At 39.2% G+C, this 20,626-nt stretch overlaps 2 protein-coding genes across 2 annotated transcripts in view; both read right to left on the reverse strand.

Annotated features, from left to right (window-relative positions):
• Positions 1-1,668, reverse strand: part of LOC108236356 (myeloid-associated differentiation marker-like protein 2) — a 3,466-nt gene extending 1,798 nt beyond the window's left edge. The window contains exons 1-2 of the mRNA XM_017416935.3: positions 1,536-1,668; positions 50-332 (exon numbers count right to left, since the gene is read on the reverse strand). Of these exons, the coding sequence (XP_017272424.1) occupies positions 50-330 (281 nt within the window). The 5' untranslated portion in view covers positions 331-332; positions 1,536-1,668. The remainder of the gene's footprint in view (positions 1-49; positions 333-1,535) is intronic.
• A 1,821-nt stretch (positions 1,669-3,489) lies between these two features.
• On the reverse strand, positions 3,490-20,437 carry aspscr1 (ASPSCR1 tether for SLC2A4, UBX domain containing). Its single transcript, XM_017417075.3, has 17 exons — positions 20,318-20,437; positions 20,040-20,095; positions 18,937-19,051; positions 16,651-16,757; positions 15,118-15,175; positions 14,957-15,030; positions 13,381-13,948; positions 12,830-12,886; positions 12,522-12,661; positions 11,667-11,748; positions 11,504-11,570; positions 11,183-11,245; positions 9,863-9,915; positions 6,127-6,178; positions 5,942-6,011; positions 5,011-5,198; positions 3,490-4,091 (listed from the first exon to the last, which is right to left on the reverse strand). Exons 1-17 carry the CDS (start codon positions 20,405-20,407, stop codon positions 4,081-4,083), a joined length of 1,851 nt encoding a protein of 616 aa, XP_017272564.1. The 5' UTR covers positions 20,408-20,437; the 3' UTR covers positions 3,490-4,080.
• Positions 20,438-20,626: the final 189 nt, after the last annotated feature.

A 20,626-nucleotide genomic window follows, 5' to 3' on the forward strand; every position in this document is an offset into this window, starting at 1 on the left:
AGCACCACCTGGACCAGCCCCGCCTCCTCCCCTGGACCCGTGAACTCACATGAGCGTGGCGCAGGCGGCGCACGTGACGGTCAGGTTTTCCCAGGACACGCGCAGGCAGCTGTGGAGACGAGTGGCGTCCAGGAAGAACACGAGCGTCGTCGCGGCGAAGCAGCAGCACCACGCCGCCATGCAGAAGGCGCCGTGGGGGCCGCTGTATCCAGCGCCGTGGGTCACCATGGCAACCACCGCGCATCCCATCACCAGCTGACAGAGGCGCGCGGCGCCCAGGGAGGAGCAGAGGGCGCTCCGGTTCAGGTAAGGACCCCCCTGAAGGTCCATTTCTGTCAGAACATTAGGAGAATAAATCAGAGTTTGATTTATTTCAAACTGTCCAGAATCCAGATCTGAGACTTCATTTTTAAAAGGAGCGTTTGTTTGTTAAACCTCTTAAACTCATCTCCTAAACTAAAATATAAAGAGGATCTTCAGGCTTCAGCAGCTCGTCTTAAAGTCACAGTTTATTTAGGATAATTTATCAAAACTTACCAAACAGAATGCAGTTTGACACAAGAGCCAAAAACATTTAGACTTTCAGACATGTTTGTCTTCTGTAGATCACTTTTAAAGATCTTTGACAGGTTAGATCAGTGGTTTCTAAAACTGGTCCTCAAGGAACACTATCCTGCATGTTTCCATCGTTTCCCTGCTCTTCAGCAGAGTTAATCACTCATTCATTCCTTCATTCACTCATCAGATCAGGTGTCAAAGCAGGGAAACAACTAAAACATGCAGGATAGTGTTCTTCGAGAACCAGGGTTGGGAACCACCGGTTTACATGATGGATCAAACTCAGAAGGGAGGCAAGAAGCTCCAAAGAACAAAACAGATTTATTAAATAAAGCAATGAATCAGCTGATGAGGAATCAGACACAGGTGAACGAGTGAACAGGTGAACAGGTGGAGATGGGTGGGAAGGAAACCTTCTGACTGAGGGAGGAGATGAGGAGCAAAACAAAACAAGAAACATCTCAACAAAAACACAAAAGGAACAAAACTGAGCACAAAAAACAGAATATAATCACATCAGAAAGCCCAGATCCTAACAGTCCATTCTTCTGTCCTTTACTCGTCTGGTTATCTTTTAGTTTTAGTGCCAAATATGTTGAGTTCTTGGCTGTATTTATTTTCTGCTTTTTAAAACCGCATTAAATCTGGCAACTAAAGGAACAAACTTTGTGTTTTGGTGACGAGGGCCTAAACATTCAATTTACAAAGAGTTTATTTAAACACAAGAAGAGGTTAATCCTGTGAGTTTACAGATCAGATCAGATAAAAACTGGACAGACTGGGAGGGAGAAAGCAGCATGAATCTCAAAGAAATATTAATAAAGACATTAAAAAAGAGTTTGGAACTAAACTAAGAAGGACTGAAAGTTGATTTCATTCCCTTCAGTTTAATATATTGGGTTTGAAATCCCCATTAATTTCTGTTTTAGTATAATTAATTTCTGTTTTAGTATAATTTGTCCGTCGTGGAAGCTCACCTCTCAGCTGACTGCTCGCCCTCCTCAGACAGAAACGGTTTCAGATGAAGGACTTCCTGACCCGATCGCTTCTGAGTTCAGAAACCCTCACACGCGCCCTCATCTTCTTATCGTGGCACACACTCCTCCTCACACACTTCCTCTCCGGGCGGCGAGCGGCCGGGGGGGGGAGCTGCTGGCCGTCTGGAAGGTATTTGGGGAGGGGCCGGGTCCACGTTGGGGGGTCGTTGGGTCGACTGCCAGGATGATAGACACAGAAATCAGGATTTAGATCATTTTAACTGACATGTTCAACCTGAAAAAGATGTAAAATTAAAACAAAGGTGGAAAAAACAGTAAGAAATTTTAAAAAGATGATTTCCACCAACCTGATGATCTGAAGATTTTCTGTTTTTTTTATCTAACTTTCATCAATCCTGATTCAGGAAAAGTTTCTGAGTTTGATTCAGGTTTCAAAAAGACTAAAAGGCTCAAACGAGTGATGTTTGTCGTGTTGATAGTTGAGAAAAATGACAAAAATCTCTCAGCAGCTCACGGGCCTCTTCGAGGGGCGAAAAATATGTAAAGAATTTCAACATTTATTGGTAATTTTTACATTTTAGGATAAAAGACTAAGGAAGGAACACATTAGGAAGGAAACAAAAATGTTTTATAGTTTGTATAAATCTTGATAAAAAAGGAAAACACTGAACTATGCACGCTTATGGAAACATTAAGTTTCCTTCTTTGAAATAATACAACATATAGTTAAAAAGAACATAAAAATCAGGCTTGTTTGTTGGATAGGTAATTCTGACTTATATGTTTATAATAAAAACAAATTCCTTCTTTTACTTTGACTTTAATCATATTTTTTATTAAAGGTAATTCATATTGTTATCTAACAGACTCATCTTAAAGGTATTCCAAGAAGTTTTCTGGTGGATTTAGGAGAAAGATTTAACTGTTTGGTTAATGAAGTTGGATTAATGAAGCGGTTAACAAACTGACAGCATCAGTCGATCGACACGTTTCACTCTTTGTGTCGAATCGTTCACGTAATTCTGGAAAAAGTTTTTTAAAAAAAAAATCAATACAATTTAGTTTAATGTTAGTTTTGGTCAAAAAGCCTCATGTGGCCCTCGAGCCACAGCTTGGGAACCCTGATTTTAACCCACAGTTTTGATATTTGAGGTGAAAATGAATATTTATATGAATAAACAAATATAAATATAAAGAATAAATATTGAAGTTGTTTCAGGGATCTGCAGAGACCTGATGGATGAAGGTTTTTCATGTTTTCAGGTCTTTGCCTCCACCTGCTGGTCCGAGTCGATCCTTCTGTCTCCACTTTTTTTACGGTTTTAAAAACTGCTTCTTTTAATAAAATAACGAATTTTATGTTTGCTTTATGAGCCTTTCAACTGGTGAGAAGAAGTAAACAAACAGCAAATAATAATGAATAAAAAACAAGCTTTGAAAATAAATCTTTTGTGTTGAATTTGTTTATTTATTATTTAACTGAAATAAATCCACAAGACCTTAAATGTATCATTGATTTTTTTCAGTTACAAAAATCTACAAATATTTTTTTTCCTTGGATTAAAAAGTAGTCTCTCAAAATGCAACAACGATCATCTCTGATCTGACCTGAAAACTGAAGAATAACGGCGAAAAACTGGAGATTTTTAAGCAACAATTAGTTTTAAAAATAAAATTATGAGTTTCTTGGTCTTTTAAACATCATAAGATCATTTATCTCTTTATTTTTCCCTTTTTATCATCTATAAAAGGTTATTAAATACTAAATAAATAACTAAACTGACTACATTTTTTGGATTTTTGTCATGTTTTTTGTAAAATTGTTTAGAATTATTTCATTACAGTAATTTACATCAGATGCAAGTAAAAGACACGTCAGAAAAAGTCAAATTCTTTTATTTTTTTTGCCACTAATACATTTTTACTTTTTGTGGACAAGTTTACATTTAAAAGCAGCAGCAGGAGGTTAAACGGCACCAGCTTACAGTTATAGTAAATCATTAATAAATAAATTAAAATTAAAGTTGAGCAGCTCATTATTAATTATTGTCATTAATAGTCTTTAACTGGTAGAGAACAGCTTGGAGAACTAAAATGATTTAACTCAATGCTCTATATATACTATTGTAAACAAAATATTTTAAAGTTTTTAACCTAATTCTTAAGCTAAATAAGAAAAAAACATTAAAATCATGAGCCTACTGATGGGAGGGGGGTTGTAATTGTCTAGATTTATTTTAAATCCTTTTATAAAGTTAAGTTAAAGACAAGAAAACACTAAACTCTTTATTTTTTACAACAACTTTTATTAAATTTGCACATCATCTCCTCCACAGCACACTTCTCTCAGAAACAGCTATCTTCTTGGAAATTCTTTTTTTTCCCCACCGGTTAACTCTTATTTTCACACCTGTTTGGATTCAGGCGTCTCTCGTTATGAATTATTGTTCAGTTTGTTCTAAAAGGTAAACTTCTGCAGAAGCGAAGGTTTGAGCTCGTCACCGATCGTCCCGCTGCAGACGTCCTACTTCTTACCTGCGAGGAAAACAAAGAAACGGGCCTTAAAACATAAAAAAATGTCATAAATAAAGAGTAAAACTAACAGGGTTCAAACAGAGAGGGGTTTGTCCACCAAAACAACAAACAAACCTTTCCACGCAAACATTGTCAAAACACTCAAAATTAAAAATTCAGGGAAAATAAATTGAAAATCGTTTTGTTTTAATGATCAAACCTGAACCTGAAACACTCACAGGGAAGGAAATCTGTCTTTTAAAACGTGCAACAAATCCCGTCAACGCTGCATTAATTATCCTGATGATGATGATGAGCAACAAACACACCAGGAGACTGTGAGGAAGATAACTTCTTACAACAACCTAACTCCAGGAAGCTGCAGCAGAGAGTCAGCAGACTGGATGACCTTTAAGACCTGATGGTGTTTTAGGAGGAGGTGGAGGTTCACGTGCTGCTCGTGTTCATGTCGTAGCCTGTTGCTGCCACTCGGGGGCAGCCTGATATAGACTTTGTGTAACAACATGGCGACTGCAGCCGTTTTCTTGTTTTTCACCTGTTTTTAAGCCAGATAAATTCAGTTTTTGTTGCCCTCTCAGCTCATACTAACTTTAAACCAAACAGAATTTAAACAACTCAGGATTCTTCGTTTTCTAAAGGATAAAAGTAACATAAACCTACATTAAACCATGTTCCAGGCCAAAAACTGTCACTGAGGAAAAATAATTGTCTTTTTACTTCTGTTGCAGGACATGTTATATTCAAAAGTAGCTGTAAGATACAGAAATGTTCCAAGGATAATATAAATTACATGAGCAAAGGATTTAAACCGTGTGGTTCCTTGTAGTGCTGAAGATGTAAACACACCCAGTTTAACCTAAAATAAATGTAAACATCTGTGTAACACTGATGCTTTCTGTCTGGTTGTTCCTGTCCTCACCTGGCAGCTTGAGCCACTTGGGCACTTTGCCCGGCTCAGTTCTGGCCGGTTTAGCGGCCTGGGTGTGGGCTGATGGGTCTGGTTCTTCTTGTGCCGACCTGTTAGAATCCTCCGCTGGTTCTGGAGGCGGCGGAGGTTCCTCGACTCCTGCGGAGCTGGAGGAGGTTTTCGGAGGATGGATCATGCAGCTGGAAGGAGAAGGAGGGATCAGAGGGAACAAAAACCTGAATAACTTTATAAACCTGAAGAAATGCATATCACCCGCCACGTTTCAAGCCAGAGTTTTGGACTAAGATCATCTGATGATGAGAAATGATGAGAGTTGTTTTGGTCATACTTTGTGATGTCTTGCTCAGAGTATGTGTTGTGATTGACTCTCAGCTACTACCACCCCACGTTTTAGCTCAGTATTTGTAAAACTGACTCAGTTACAGCCATTTTTGGCTATAACAGCTATGGTTGTGGATGTACATCCAATGATTACTTTCTACAGGTTTCATTACAATCTGTCCAGAGATTCGTGAGATATTTTGCTAACAGACACACACAGAGACAGACAAAAACACTGTTTGTTGTATTTCTGGCAGAAGAGATGAGCCACGGGTAAATGAGATAAAAATGTAAAATGGAGACGACAAAACAAGCTTATTAAAGTCGCAAAAGGACAAGAGTTGAGGGTCACTTTGGAGCTCTATCTTTAGAATGACTGGACCATGGTGTGTAGATGTGTGTGTGTAGGAAACGAGGGCGCGAGGAGGCACCTGCTGTTAGGCAGAACCTCAAAGAGATTCCAAAGATGACAGCTTTGTGACGGAAAAATAGGCTGGTTGCTGTGGGATACATGTGCACATGTGCACATATATACATATATACACACACACACACACACACACAGCCAGGTGCACAATTAAACACACACAAGCTTTCATACCTCTCTATGGACTTATTTGCTTGCAAGGCCGAAACTGAGGTTCCAAGAAGTTCTCTCTTTATGTAAAAATCTGCGGAGAAAAAACAGACACATTGTGAACTATTGTTGTGTTTTATTACATTCCTCAGTGATCCACAAGAACATAATTGAAATCAGCATGAAAATAAAAGGAACCAGACAGGAACCTTTCTTGACGTCGGAGCCGAAGTAAACCAGAGCGCCAGGAAACAAGTCGGCCTGCAGACAGACAAACAGACGGACAGGCGGACGGAGTGTGAAGGCCGTAAACAGCAGAAAAGTTTGGCACACATGTCAATTTCTGCAAACAAGGAAAACAAATCCAAACAAAACTCCTGCATCGCGCTAACCTAATGTTACTGCCAAATCTGAGGCAAAAAGTGCTGCTCATTTCAGAGAATGATTCACAGCTCGGGGATCTGAACCAGCAACCGCGGTTCTTTGAAGCAGACCACAAAATGAGCACCAATCAAATGGTTAGTGAAAGCACTTTCACCCCTGAAGCATCGCATTCCTCCAGCAGAGCATCTTAATGGTTATAATGGACCAGACGCAGGCAGATTTATTATCAGCCTCACAATTTTGAGGTAGAAACACAGACAAACAGGCAGGCGGGACGTGACTCTGACGATCTAACGGGACAGGAACAAAAACAGTTTGAGAAAATGTGTTCAACGCACGAAAGACACACGTGAATATTTCAATAAGCGGCCAAGAGGAAAAAAAGGAGACAAAACAAGATGGAGACAAACATCAGTTTCCTCTTTGAACCGGCAGGATCCTTACAACTTGAATGAAGGGTTTGTGACCAAAATTACATTTATTTTCTTAACAGACAAACAGACCCACAACTGAGTTATTAAATATTTCCCTTTTAGTCCTTTCAGGCTGCAAGAAAAGCCCAAATGCTGCAGAAAAATTAAGGTTCTGCTCCACAGAGACATTCAGGGAACTGGAAACATTGATGTTAATCCACAGAAAGGTGAGTTTAAAACGTTTGTTGCAGCTTTAAATTATGGTGTTTTTCTTCCAAACTGAAATTCAAGCATTATAAACGTTAATTTAAAATCTCTTCCAGCTTCTTGTTATATATTAATTTAGCTCAATAACTGATGAACAGTTCACGTGTACCTAAAATGACGATTTCTCTTCATCACATGAAACTTGATGTTATGCAGATTTAGAGAACAAAATCTGTGATAAAATCTAAAATTAGGTGAAAATGTCACGTGTTTCAGCTTACTTTGCATCATTTATTAACTGTTTGTACCAAAACAGTCTTTCAAATGACTGAAATATTGTATAAATATAGTTTTGTGAGCAACACAAGAGCATTAGGTTCAAAAGAGGCAGTCTGCTTTAACTAATTTTAATAAAATGCATACTAATCTAAATAAGTAACACAATAAAGCTACATAAAACAGTGTTGTTTGCTGAACTGTCTTATTAAGAGCAAAATATCAGCTTTTTCAAAAAAGCAGTTTTATATCAAATTGGCAGTTTATAATAAAAACAGTAAATTTACAGTTTCAAGTCATTTTATCCTAAATTCAAGCAATTCCAGACTTCAACTTTTAGAGACTTTTTGACTTCTTTCATAAAACAATAATAACTGTAACGGCATCCATAGAAAACAACTTTTTACCACAACTAAAAATGTCACCTTTTATCCTACTAATCATGTTTGCGCTCTAATATTTGATCGTCTTTTTTTGCAAGCAGTTATCTTATTTTCCAGGAGTTTGTTGTGAGCTCAAAATATAAAGAAACCAATCAGTGTGCACATTTTTATTGCACTAAATCATGCTGAAAATCCTTCAGCATCTAATAGATTAACTCTGCTTGCAAATATAAACTTTACTGTATATAACTCTTTTAATAAAACCGTACTTGTGTGATGGAAAAGTACTTTTTTACTGATACCAGCTGACTCCAGACTGATCTGCAGCGTGAGTTGCTGGTGTCGGATGAACCTTCAGCCCGCCTCACTCTGTCCTTTGTGTGGCTGGTTGCTAAATTGGGACACACCAGCCTAATTGCTCTAATCGCAGCCCTGCGAGCAGGAAACAATGTGTTACAGTGGAACAACGGGCATTCCTGCCATCCTGCTCCCTCTGGCAGCAGCACTCCGGGTCAGCCGGGCCGACGGGCCGAGCCCAGGGAAAGAGTGAGTGCGTAAAAACATGAAAGGCAGCGGCAGAAAGAGGCTGAGCGGATCCCGATGGAGGACGGAGGGGCAGACGGATGAGGGAGGGGACGCCTGGTATCAAAGGGCTTCTTTGGGTTGGGAAACATTCCTTTCCTGACATGACACAAAGTGATTAAAGTTTGCGTGTTTGTGCGCGTGTGAGAGGAAGACATATGCAGCCGTGTCTGCGTGACATGAAAAAAAAAAAAGATTAAAAGATTCCTCGCGTGTCTTTTTGGGTTAAAGACTGACGTATAGAAACGCAAACGGTGCCAGACAGAGTGTGAGAGTGTGAAGTGACACAGAGGGGATTAAAGATTTTTTGTTTTTGTGCACTTTAACGCTTTCAAGTCCCTAATGGATAGAGACATGGGGGTGAGAGGAGGGGTGAGGCACAAGAGAGGGCCGGAGAGGGAGATCATCTGGGTGCTGGAGGCGGAGGAAACACAAAAAGTTGGGAGTTGGGGTGCAGGAGAGGGACGAGTAGTGAAAAACAGGCAGGAAGACGAAGAACAAAGAGACACGGGCAGCAAACGCCAGAACATCTGACTGGACTGAAAAAGATCGTGACACCAGAGAGGCACACACACGCCAACAAAGACACATTTCAAAGTGAGCTTTCATGGTTTTCAGGATTGTTATCTTTTGTACCAGTCCCTCCGAGGACTCAATCTTCATCACAACATGATAAAACTTCAAACAGCTTTCTCGCCCTCCCTACTGGTCCTCCGCTTTTTCAGGTCGAGTGAAATGGAGCCGATGTTGTACTTGCTCTAACACACTGTATCAAAAAATAAAAATAAAATAGGATCTTGTTAATTAAATGTGTATCTCTTTCATTACTACGTCTTCAGTCGCTCTAAAGTCAAAGGCAACAAAGCATCCTGGCTGCCCACCGCTCCGTGTGTGGAGATCAAAGCGAGGCCTGTATTAACCCCATGTGCCAGTCTGGGAAAAATCAAGCCCAGCTGGGGTCAAGGACAGTGGAGACGTGTGTGTGTGTGTGTGTGTGTGTGTGTGTGTGTGTGTAACAAGTGTGAGTAGAAGCAACAGAAAAGAGGGGAGGTGGGGGGGAATGTAAAGGGGCTTTGAAGAGGAGACACAAACCAGCCAAAGCGTTTTACACGTTACATGTGTTCCTGCTGAGGGAAAGAAAAAAATCTAAGTTTCGTTGTTGTTGTTATGTTGGAGTTTAACTCAAACATAGTTTTTTTTTTTTAGATAAATCAGACATTTTATGATCGATTTTCCAATGAAACTGTCCACAAGCTTAAAAGCTACTATTTTATTATAACTAGATAGCGAACGGCATTCAGAAGGGAGTCTCCAAAACGTCTCGAAACGTTCGCGGGGTTCTCATTTTTTTCAAAAATAGAGTCGTCGCCAGCATCTCCAACAAATCTCAAGAGCCGCACTTTGACACCTGCAAGGGAGATCTCTTTACAGCAGAAACCATCCGAGACAAACAACCAGCTCTAAACACACCAATAATCATTACATTTACTGAAAAAAATGGTCTAAATCTGCCTATCCTCATTTCAAAACTGTACTTCGGTAGATTAGGCTCTTGGGAGTCAAGGTGGGCAACACAATAATGTGCGCAGCCTAGAATACGGCCTAAAAGAGGCTGTGACTGATCGCTTTCTGTGACACTGCAACAGAAAATATGTTGTAAGTCTCCAGCCGTCAGTGACTACATTAGTTATTAAACTTACCTGTAATAAAGTGGCTGAAGGGTCACTCAGAATAGTTTTTGGAGGCGTGATGACTAAAAGAAATGAAAAAAAAAAAGGTAGAAATTACACAAACTGGGAATGCAATGCTTGTTGAAACATTTCCTAGGATAATGACGAAATTAGGATTGAAGGAAAAATTAAAGACAAATCAAAACAACGTGGTTACAGGTGGTATTTTTTTCTATAAGACTACCATTTCATCAGCTTTTGTTCCTACGGTTCAGAAAAGTTCAATTAGTTTTAGATCATTTAAAATATTGCGACAAACACTCATTTTCAAGATTTCTAAAACATTAAAGACATAAAATGTGACAGTTTAATATAGAAAACAATCATCTTTAAAAGCATTTGGTTGATACACAGATTTGTAACTCAGCTTCTTCATTTTCCCTTCTTTAGTTTTGATGCTTCATGTCGATTCTCAGTCATGGAAAAAGGTTTTAAACAACAAAGACTTCGACTACAGAATAGAAGTCCAGTTGTTTTGTTTTTTAGGACCTTTTCAACAGTTCTTGTTGCGTTTTAAACTTGATGAGTGCGTACAATCTCCTGGGGAAATCTGTGTCCAAACATTCATACAGCAAAGCTCAGGAGAGAAAGAACAGCGAGCGATGAAGACGCAGCCATTCCAAATAAAGCTGAAGCATAAAAATATTAACATAAAGTTACAGATAAATATTACTGGCTTGTATAATGAAACTAAAAGTTTGTCTTAGTTGTTTGTCTATGTCTTCTGGTTACAGGAAGCATTTCAGAATCCTGAAGTGACAGATTCTGGAAGCTCTAATGTTTAAAGAAATTAAATGCAACAAGAAAAATAAAATAAACATTTTAATTATCTTATTGGTAGGTAAAATAATTATCTAAATAACTATCCTGCATGTTTTAGATGTTTTAGATGTTTCCCTGCTTCAAAACACCTGATTCAGTGCTTGAATCACCTCTTTAGCGTTTCCTGAAGTTCTGCAGGAGCCTGTTACTCACCCATTCTTTCCTGTCAGGTGTGTTGAAGCAGAGAAACATCTAAAACATGCAGGATTGTGGTCCTTGGGTTGCTAACCACTGGTTAAAACTAAAACCAAAAAAGGATCAAACAGTAAATACTGGTACTGTAACTTTGGTAGTTTCATCTCATGTATATAAAACTATCCCTACTTATCTATTGGATCATTTTAGGTTTATTTCTGTGTCAGTGTGATTAAAACTTATGACCACGTTTTACATTTCACACTTTATTTGGGTAAATTCTGATGGATGAAGAGGGTGTGATTCATTAGTGAGAGATCGGATGATACTTACACAGGTAGAAACTGAGCTGAGGATCCTCCAGGTGACTTCTCACAAACTGTCTCACATCACCAACTGGACAGAAGACGCAGAAAATCAGCTGGAGCGTTAAACTACAACAAACCTCTGCCGCTCGCTGTGTGGACTGTAACTCGTGTTTCAGAAGAAATTTCCCTCTAATTAGTTGCTCTGGAATTACAGGCTGGTCTCATTCTTTCTGTCTCTGTCACTCTGCTGTGGCTACGGTCATAAATGTGGTGAGGAAGCCACGAGCAGATTTTTACATTGCAGCCATACCTGTGGCAGGTGAAATGAACCCTCTCCAACACAAACCTGTCTCAAGAGGCCTGAAGAAGCCCTGGAGAGCATATCTGTCTGGAAACTGGACCCTCAGGACCACCTGGAGACGCAGAAGATATTTATAGTCAGTGTTTTTGTTTTTTTTAAAGAAACGTATGGTTCCGATAACGGGAACGGGATCGTGCTTCGAACTCACTTTGGGATATTTCTCCATCTTCTCCTTCATCTGCGCTTCTCTCATAGATTTAGTCATAAGCGGAGCCTCCTCTAACAACTTCCTAAAGAAATAAAAAAATAAAACAGAAATAAAACCCAGGCTGTTTAGTTGTTCATAAAAAGATGAGCAGCGTTAAATCTCCTGCCCTCGCTCGTGTGTGGTCGTGTCTGCGTGTCGTGCATGTCAGAGGCAGAGACAAATTGCTGTGGTCGGCTTAATTCCACCCTTGGTAATTGCAGTCATTGACATGGTAGCAGCGTCGCAATGAGGCAGCCTGCTAAGTTAATGTTGACAGAGATTAAAGGTTGTGCGCGGCGAGGTCTCAACCTGATGGCGTTCGGTCGAAGACTGAAAGATCTACACAAAACAGACTCACTAATTGCTCCCAGTACGCTGCATTTGGAAGCCTTTGTAGTGTGTGTGGTGTTTTATGAAAGGGAACATGAATGCAAACACACACAATGTCTCCACAGCTGCGGCCACATCCAGAGAGCGCAGAGTAAACTTAGATGCATCTGTTTCGAAGAAGCGCTCATAAATAAATAAAAACTTCAAGCTCATAATAGATAGAAGAAAAAAAAACTTCAAAACGCAGCCAGCGATGCTCGATGGTCGCCCTGCCAGTGGCCTCTCTTCACTGCTCTGGTATTCAACAATTAAAGGTTATATATATTGACAAAACACAGCAGGACCGCACGCAGAACTGTCTAATTATCTGTTTCTAAGCGTGCAGGACCACAGGTCGGATTCAGATGCGTTTCTGCAGCAACGAGACTTTTAAACTAAATATTGCGCACTGAGTGTTCTGATTCAAAGCCACCTCCTCTGACGAACCTCTCGCTTTTCAGCTGGGCGAAGCGCTTCCGCACGTCGTCCATCGTCACTTCAAAGAACTCGTCAGGCAGGTCCTCGCTGTCCTCCGTGTGACGGGACGTGGAGTCCAGGTGATAGATCAGAGGCTCCCTCTCCACCGGCTGCAGACAGAAAGACAGTCGATTAATAATGTGTGTCCACATTAATGTCCTCGCCTGTGACATCATGATTATAACCATGACAAGTAATTAAAGTCAGTGTGGAAGCCCACATCTGGAGAAGATGATAAACTGAATTAAAGATATCACAGAGGAGTGAAACAGGTTTACCTCCAAAAACGCCTCCAAATGATCCATCTCCTGGTCTTCCAAATTCGCAGTTTTACCCTGACAGACACAAACAAACAAAAATAACTAATGTTATCTATCAGCCAGAGCTAAAAGGAGTTTTCAAGTAAAAAAAAGAAAAAAACTTGTTGCTAATATAAATATTGCTCCAGCAGAGCACATTATACTAAAAGAGCAAATTAGATTAAACAGCTAAAAAAAACTATCAATAAATTCTCTCTTTAAAAGAAAGACTTTTAATTTAAAACACTTCAAAAACAAAATATTTTTGTGACATTTTTTAACCAAAAACCTTTGCAGCTTCATGCAAATTCAGGATAAAAAGAAAACCCAGTTTCACTTTTAAATGTGTTTTAAAGAATTCAATCAGAAAATCCACATTTGAATATAAAATTTTATAGTAGTTCAGTAAATTTTAATTTCTACTTAAAGCAGATATTAAAACTATTTCTGTAACTCTCAGGTTTATTAATTATAAAGAAAACTGATTTGATTTTCCTGATTTTTGTACGTTTTGTGATGCTGAGGCTCACCTTGGTGTTAGAACTGTGGCTGGATTTGGGTTTCTTGGCTTTGGGTGATTCTACTGGTGCAGCAAGAGTCGACAGAGATGAAGATGATGATGAAGACAGTGAGCGAGAACTTGTTTCTTCTCTTTGGCCCCCGAGGCGCTGACCGCCTCCGGAAAAAGGAATAAAAGGAGTTGAAGGAGCTGGAGGAGCGGAGGAGGAGGAGGAGGAAGACGGGTGGGAGTTCAGTCCTGACGGCCCCGCTTCTTCTCCATCCTCGGTTACCGTTTCGCCTCCCGTGGGGGGGTCTCTGGGCTGAACCGCCTCCGGAAGCTCTGGAGCGTCCTCCTGCTGAACAGGAGCGGTGCTCGCAGCGGCGGCAGGAGTTGGAACAGGCGGCGTTTCCATTGGCTCGATGGGAATGGAGTTTTCAGTCGGCAGAGATTTCGGCGTTACCCCTGAAAGCGACGGAGCGGGATCAGGATCAGGCCGAGGTGACGGGCTGGGTCTGGTTTCCTTGGCGACGGGCGGGATTGGCACTGCAGCGGCTTCATCTTCCTCCCCCGGTGTTTTGTCCTTTTTAAGAAGAAACCTTAAACACATTAAACGTTAAACGTTAAAACCGACGTTAGCGGGTCACAGCAGTTACAGAACAGTTATGAATAAAAAGAGTTTCAGGATTTTCCTTTTGAAAAAGCTACACAAAGAAACTTTTAATATAATTTATTTCAGCTGAAGTTGATGATTTATCTTTCGTCAAGAAGATGATAATTTAGAGAAATACTATGGGATGTATTCCCATTTAAACATGAACTTTTTTAAAGTAATTCTGTAATAATTCAAAGTGCCAACAGGAATTAGGTAATGAGCAGAAACCAGCAATTATAATTTTAAGTGAAACATCATTAACTGACATTGGTTTATATTTGTGTTTCCAACTTTTTATTGCTGATTTTTTTATATTTTCACAGTGTGTTCCTCTACAAATTTATTTTTTGTGGATCTTAACATATTTGTTTTTAAAGATTTAAGCTCTATCATTCCTCGAAGGATTCATATTGCCCACCGAGAGTTTTAAACTAAAATCATTTTATGCTGAGGAATGATGGAGTAGTCTTTTTGGTCAAACCTTGTAAATAAAATTAAGAGTAATCTCATATTGTATTGTGAGATCTGTTGGCGCTAAGACTATGTGTTGTGGATGACTCTCTGCTACTACCACACCTCGGTATCTGTAAAACTGACGAAGTTAGAACCATTTTTTGTGTTTGCTAAGGTCGATCAGCTATGGTGGCCATCTTGAATTGGGTTGACTCCTACAGTTAATCAGCTGTAGAGTAGATGGACATCCGATGATTACATTCTGCAAGTTTCATTAAAATTCGTCCAGTGGTTTATGAGATATTTTGCTAACACTACAAACACAAACAAAGACAAAAGCAAAAACATTATTGCCCTTTGCCTCTCAGTGGCGGGGGATAAAAATGCCTCTGAAGAGAACTCAGTAGATCCAGCCTCGATGCAGGTAAACAGATTTTTATTCTGAGAGTGAACTGAAATTTATCTTCTAAACGAAGAAAACTGAACAGACACAGCCCACCTGAGAATGGCACTTCCTCCTGTAAGACCCAGAGATTTCAGCGTGGCCTTCTTCAGCGCTTCCTCCCCGCTCACCTACACACACACACACAGAAACAGCTGTGTTATCGTAAAACTCACTTTCATCTCCTAGAAAGGAAGAGTAAAAGGCACGCAGCGTACCTCGTCTCTCATGTAAACACACACAGGCGTGGCTCCTGATTCGGACAGCTCTGACACACTGGAGAGGCAGTGACATTCAGGGGGGGGAAAACAGACATAAAAATTATGAGCTAAGTTCGATTCAGAACAAAACACAGAAGTAACTTTCTCCTTTTCAGAGCGAGCGATCTGCTGTGGGATCGTACAATAAAACGTCCTGCTATGCAGTGGCACACTGACTGCATGTGTAAACCATGTGGGCACGATGTTGTGCAGAAACTAATTGAACCATAAATGTTTTACTATTGTTCCTCTCCATTCTAAAAATCAAAGCTTACCCAGCTGCTTCCCAACATTCCAAAAGCTTTTTTTTATGTTGGTGTGGAGCTGATGCACATTTCATGGAAGTATAACTTCCCTGGAAAAGGATCAGGATATGCAGTGATGTCATTTAATAGAGATGAGATGAAGGCTGGTGGGCTTCAGGAGCACCTGGAGTCACACAGCTGGAACTACTGAGCAACAGCTGCATGTGTGTATGTGTGTGTGTGTGTGTGTGTGTGTGAAATGGGCGATGTGTGGGAAAGCTTTAACAGGGAAGTGAACGTTATCTTGGCCTGAGCTCTGTGTTTTTTATTTTTAACAAGATGACCACCCTTACACTGCAAAAAAAAAGTTTCAGACTCAGACTTTAAAACTTTTAATTTTCTGGTATATTTAAAAGAATGTAGGTAGTTTTGGCTAACAGTTAGAGGCTGCTTCACTGGATCAGAATCAATAATTTGGACAAAATATTTTCTTAAAAAGAGAAGAATGAAGAGGAAAACACACAGGCAGCGTATGACACGAGTCAAAAACTTCTTAGTTTCAATGTACCTTTAAAGACAAACAAAGCACGTTTTGGTCATATCTTATTGTTTAAAATTATTTTAATTTGACTAAAATAAAGTAACGATACATCAGACTGTAAATTATTATTTAATGCTGACCATTTTCTTTAAAGACTGTCTTTTACAGAATATCGAGCAGCCGGTTGAACAGAAATCTTTCCTGTCATTAAAACATTGTCTAACCTCCAAATAAAAAAAATAAAATATACTGAATTCTAACAGCTAAAATACACTTTACTAGTGACCACAAGTCTTTATCAAAATTGTAGAAAACAATACTCATTTTTGCTGCCTGGATCAGATCAAGTTTGTGTTTCAGTGAAGAAGAAACCAGGCGTGAGTGCATGATGAGACAAAACTCAAGAGGATTGCACTAGTTTATGTTTTATTTATTAATTCTTATTTAATATGAAACTATAGTTTTGATTAATAGACTTTTAATAAACAGAAGTTCTTTTTTATTTTAAAAGTGATTAACTTTAAATAATAACAAAGCTCTGATCAATTAGAAATCCAGATTTACTCATTTTAAAACATTAAAAAGAACAAATTAATATTTAATTCTACGACACAAAGTTAAGTCTTCAAACAATCGTCTATCGGAGGGAAAGTTCTCCAACGAATCCACGCAGATAAACCTTAGAAAGAGGGAGCGTGTTTGCACCTGATCTGAGGGAAATGTGTGATCAGGTCCCACAGACTTTGTCCAGAGGAGAAGGAGTCCTGCAGCCGAGAGCCGTCCTCCATCTGGAGCGCAACTCGAACCTGACGCTGACAGGAACAAACGGGGGGAGTTCAGAAATAAACAAACAAACATGATGAAAAAATAAACAGATGTCAGAAATGATCAGCATCCATTTATTGATAACTAACTTTAAAAGGTTAAATACTGGAGAGTTCTGACACCAAAAACTAAATTCAAACACCTTGAAGCATTCCTGCAGATATTCTGTACATCGTTAGCAGTTTTATTTCCTGAGCACTAATCTAAAAACACCATTATGTACACGTACACCTCAACCTGAAAGATTTCACTTTGTGATGAAATCTGGGGCAAAAATTTCCCTAATTGCTGAAAAAGGAAACTCGCTTGCGTGAAGCGCCCTTCATCTCCCCAGGTGGCCTTTTAAACGTTCTTGGCTCTTAAGGAAATAAACTTTTTGATAATCGGACTTGATGAAGCCGCACATGTGGGCCTACATCAGTCTGAAAATGAGTAACACCAGGCAACAGTTCGGGTCTGTTGTTCTTTCGCTCTGAGTCACACTACAAGTTGTTTACGTTTACTCAACACCGGGGGAGATGAAACGAAAGCACTGGCTGTCAACGGCCAAACGCCAAACACTCTCACACACCACACTGCCAAAGGTGTGTGTGTGCGTGTGTGTGTAAGATCTGGGAGGGATCAACAGTCAACCATCCATCAAATGAACAGAACAGCAGATCAAACCCAGCCGTGATTTTACTGCTTAGATTATGAAGCTATGATGTCATAGGAAAGTACTGCGCAATTACAACAAAGTCTTGTTTTTTGTTTTTTTTGGATACAAGTCAGAGACTGAGTACAAACTGAGAATTCATCCACTTTCAGCACCGACAAATAAAGACAAACACTGATGACCTAAATATTAAAATACCAAAAATACATATTAATAAATTAAAGTAATTAGTAAGTTCGTTTGGCTGCTCCCTTCTTCATGGGATGTCACAGCGAGCTAACTCCCACGAACGATTTGGCAATTGTTTTATGCTGGATGCCCATCCTGCCGTAACCTGGGTTCGAACCTGCGACCTCAGGTTTATTAGACCGATGCACCGACCACCAAACCACCGCAGCAGCAATAAAGGGCCTAATGCATGACGCCCTCTGCTTTTCACGCTGGAGTTTTAAGATCAAGTTAGATGTTCATCCATTCAGTGGTTCACAATATATTTTGCTAACACACAGACAAACAAACGTGCACACATAGGTGAAAACGCTGACTGAACAACTCTCACAGTTTGAGCCCATTAAATTTTAGAATCATAGTTTTTTGTTAAATAGTCATTAAAAGAATGAGCAGCTCCTTATTTGGGGTCAGTTAGGATTAAATAAATTGTTGCAAACTAAAACACATTAATCTCAATCCTGATACTCATATTGTCCTTTCTTTCTGAAGTCTTCCTTCTTAGAGATCAAAATCCCAAAACACAAACAAGTAAATGATCAAGGATAAAATGTTGTAAATACTGCAATAATCGGGCTACATAGCAGTTGTGCACTCCTAACCCGCATGAAGCACCTTAACTTTGCCAAACTGCGTTCACAACAATATTTTTAAAGAAACATCATCCAGTAGACTTTACTCTGAAAGAGACTTTACTCTGAAAAAAATGAACTAAAGCATGTTTCTACAGCAATTACTGTATCCTTCTGTAGAAAAAAGGATTTGCAGAACAAATACAGAAAGTGAAAAAGTGAAAGCTTGGACTTAAGATGATTTTACATTTAGGTTTTAGGTAAGAAGTGTCATTACAGTTAAAACAGGGATAACTGGCTTCTGGTGGCCAAGTGTTCACAGAAATGCATTTCACTAACTCTATGATCTCAGCGGTTCTCATCTCTGTGAAGAAGAACCTGACCGAGTTCTGGACTCTTCACCCACTAATCAGTGATGTGAACTGGGATTAGACAAACATGACGCAAGTTACTTTCATCCCACTAATCATGTGCTGTTCCAATAAAAATTATATTAAACAAAAACACAACACTTATACACTAATCCGACAGGTATAAACTAAACTATAAACAGTCACACCAGAAACTATGCTAATCCAACGCAATCATCTCTTACACGCTTCACTGAGAGCTCAGACTGTTGGTGTTTTCATTTTATCAACAACTATTTGCACACCTTTGTCTGTCTTTGTCTCTGATACACATAAATATCCAAAGTTTTTTTTAACTAACCTGGCTGTCAGCCACACTTTGTTTCCTTGTACTTGTCACCATTTCCAGTTTTGCGTTGTTGGGAAGGTTGGCGAACCTCCATGGCAGCATCAGGTCAAGAACAGTCCTCTGAAACCTGCCGACAGTGGTGATAATAATTATGAAAACTCAGCTTCAGAGTCACTACCTGATTTTGAATAAATAAAATATATAATTACATATTTAATAAAAAACACCCAATACAGTTACTTTATCTGATATTTATTCACCAGCAAAACATTTCACAATGACACCAAATACTGTTAACCCAATTAAATTGCAGTAACTGATATAAGTTGAACAATGATTTCCATATTAATCTCAGCTCTGTTGTTATCTGAAGTTACATACCAGCCAAGTAATTTATGACTCACATTTGTTTTTCTGACAAACTCAAAATTTAGCTGCATTTGTTTCTTGCCAGCTGGGCCTGCTCACAACCCATCACAAAACCTAAATGTGTGATATGAGACTCATTACCGGGACTATATTTGTGTAAAAGCCACCATATAGGGGCTAAACAACTATATTTGGGGCACAGCGGGTAAAGCCAGGCAGAATTTAGTCTGATTGGGAAGAAAAGAAGGATAATCAGAGCTCATGATTATTTATCTCCCATGCTAATCAAACAGAATTCATCATATTGATAGATAAGTTTGCTTTAAACCTTTACAGAAAAATATATATCAGCTTGGAAAAAAATATACAGCTGGAAATTAACACAATTGATGCCTTTTAATTTGGGGTTTTCAATCACACCTGCACGTTGAGTATATTTTTCAACATTTGGTTGTGACTTTCTGACAGCACAAGTTGAGATAATATTATTGCAGAAATATAAAGAACTGCATTTTGTCAACTCAAAGTTAAAGTTGTTAAATGTGTGGATTTTAACAGACCCAAACAACAACGTCAGTCCCAGCACCTATTCTATTTTAATGCACACATTGTTTTTATGTCGTGCACTATTATCAGTATCAGCACTATTGTGATCCTTTATTTGTAAAATTAATTGTGAGCTGAAAGAAGCAAATGTCATCGGATCTTCATGAAATAGAATAGCACAGAGTGGAACTAACACTTACTTTAAACTGTGATCGTCGGGATCAAATCCATGTTTTTTGCAGACATCCTCCAGGACCTGAGTACGAGAAATAAAGCGGGTAATCTAAAGAAAAATACTCGCCAAAACTTACAAGTGACATGGGTATTAAAACTGAAAAATGATCTGTCACTGGCTAACAGGGGTTAGCATAGCATGCTAACTGAGAAAACAGTTCGCTGGCGCGTGCTCACGAAGTAAAGCAAAAATATTAACCCGTAAAAGTCAGAAACCACAAAATGCTTCTTAAACACAACTGACCTGTAACAAGGGTGTGTTTGGAGACACTTTAACCGTTTGTCTTCTCCCATTCGGAGTCAGAACTGTTACAGATGAACCGCTAGTTGCCATTGTTTATAGTGACGTCACAGTGTTTGTTTGAATCAACTTTATTAACCAGATTCCAGGCTGCAACAACAAAAAAGGGTCAAATTCACAAATAAAAGTCTTGAAACTGCAGTAACCTGGATTTATTCATTGCACAGCAAAGGTGTCTTTTAGCTACTAAATGGCATCCGCACATGTTTTAAAATTAAATTGAGCTTATTACCGAATGAAATACAACCACAG

The sequence above is a fragment of the Kryptolebias marmoratus genome, linkage group LG3 (genome assembly GCF_001649575.2).
Source record: "Kryptolebias marmoratus isolate JLee-2015 linkage group LG3, ASM164957v2, whole genome shotgun sequence".
Classification (NCBI taxonomy): Eukaryota; Metazoa; Chordata; class Actinopteri; order Cyprinodontiformes; family Rivulidae; genus Kryptolebias; species Kryptolebias marmoratus.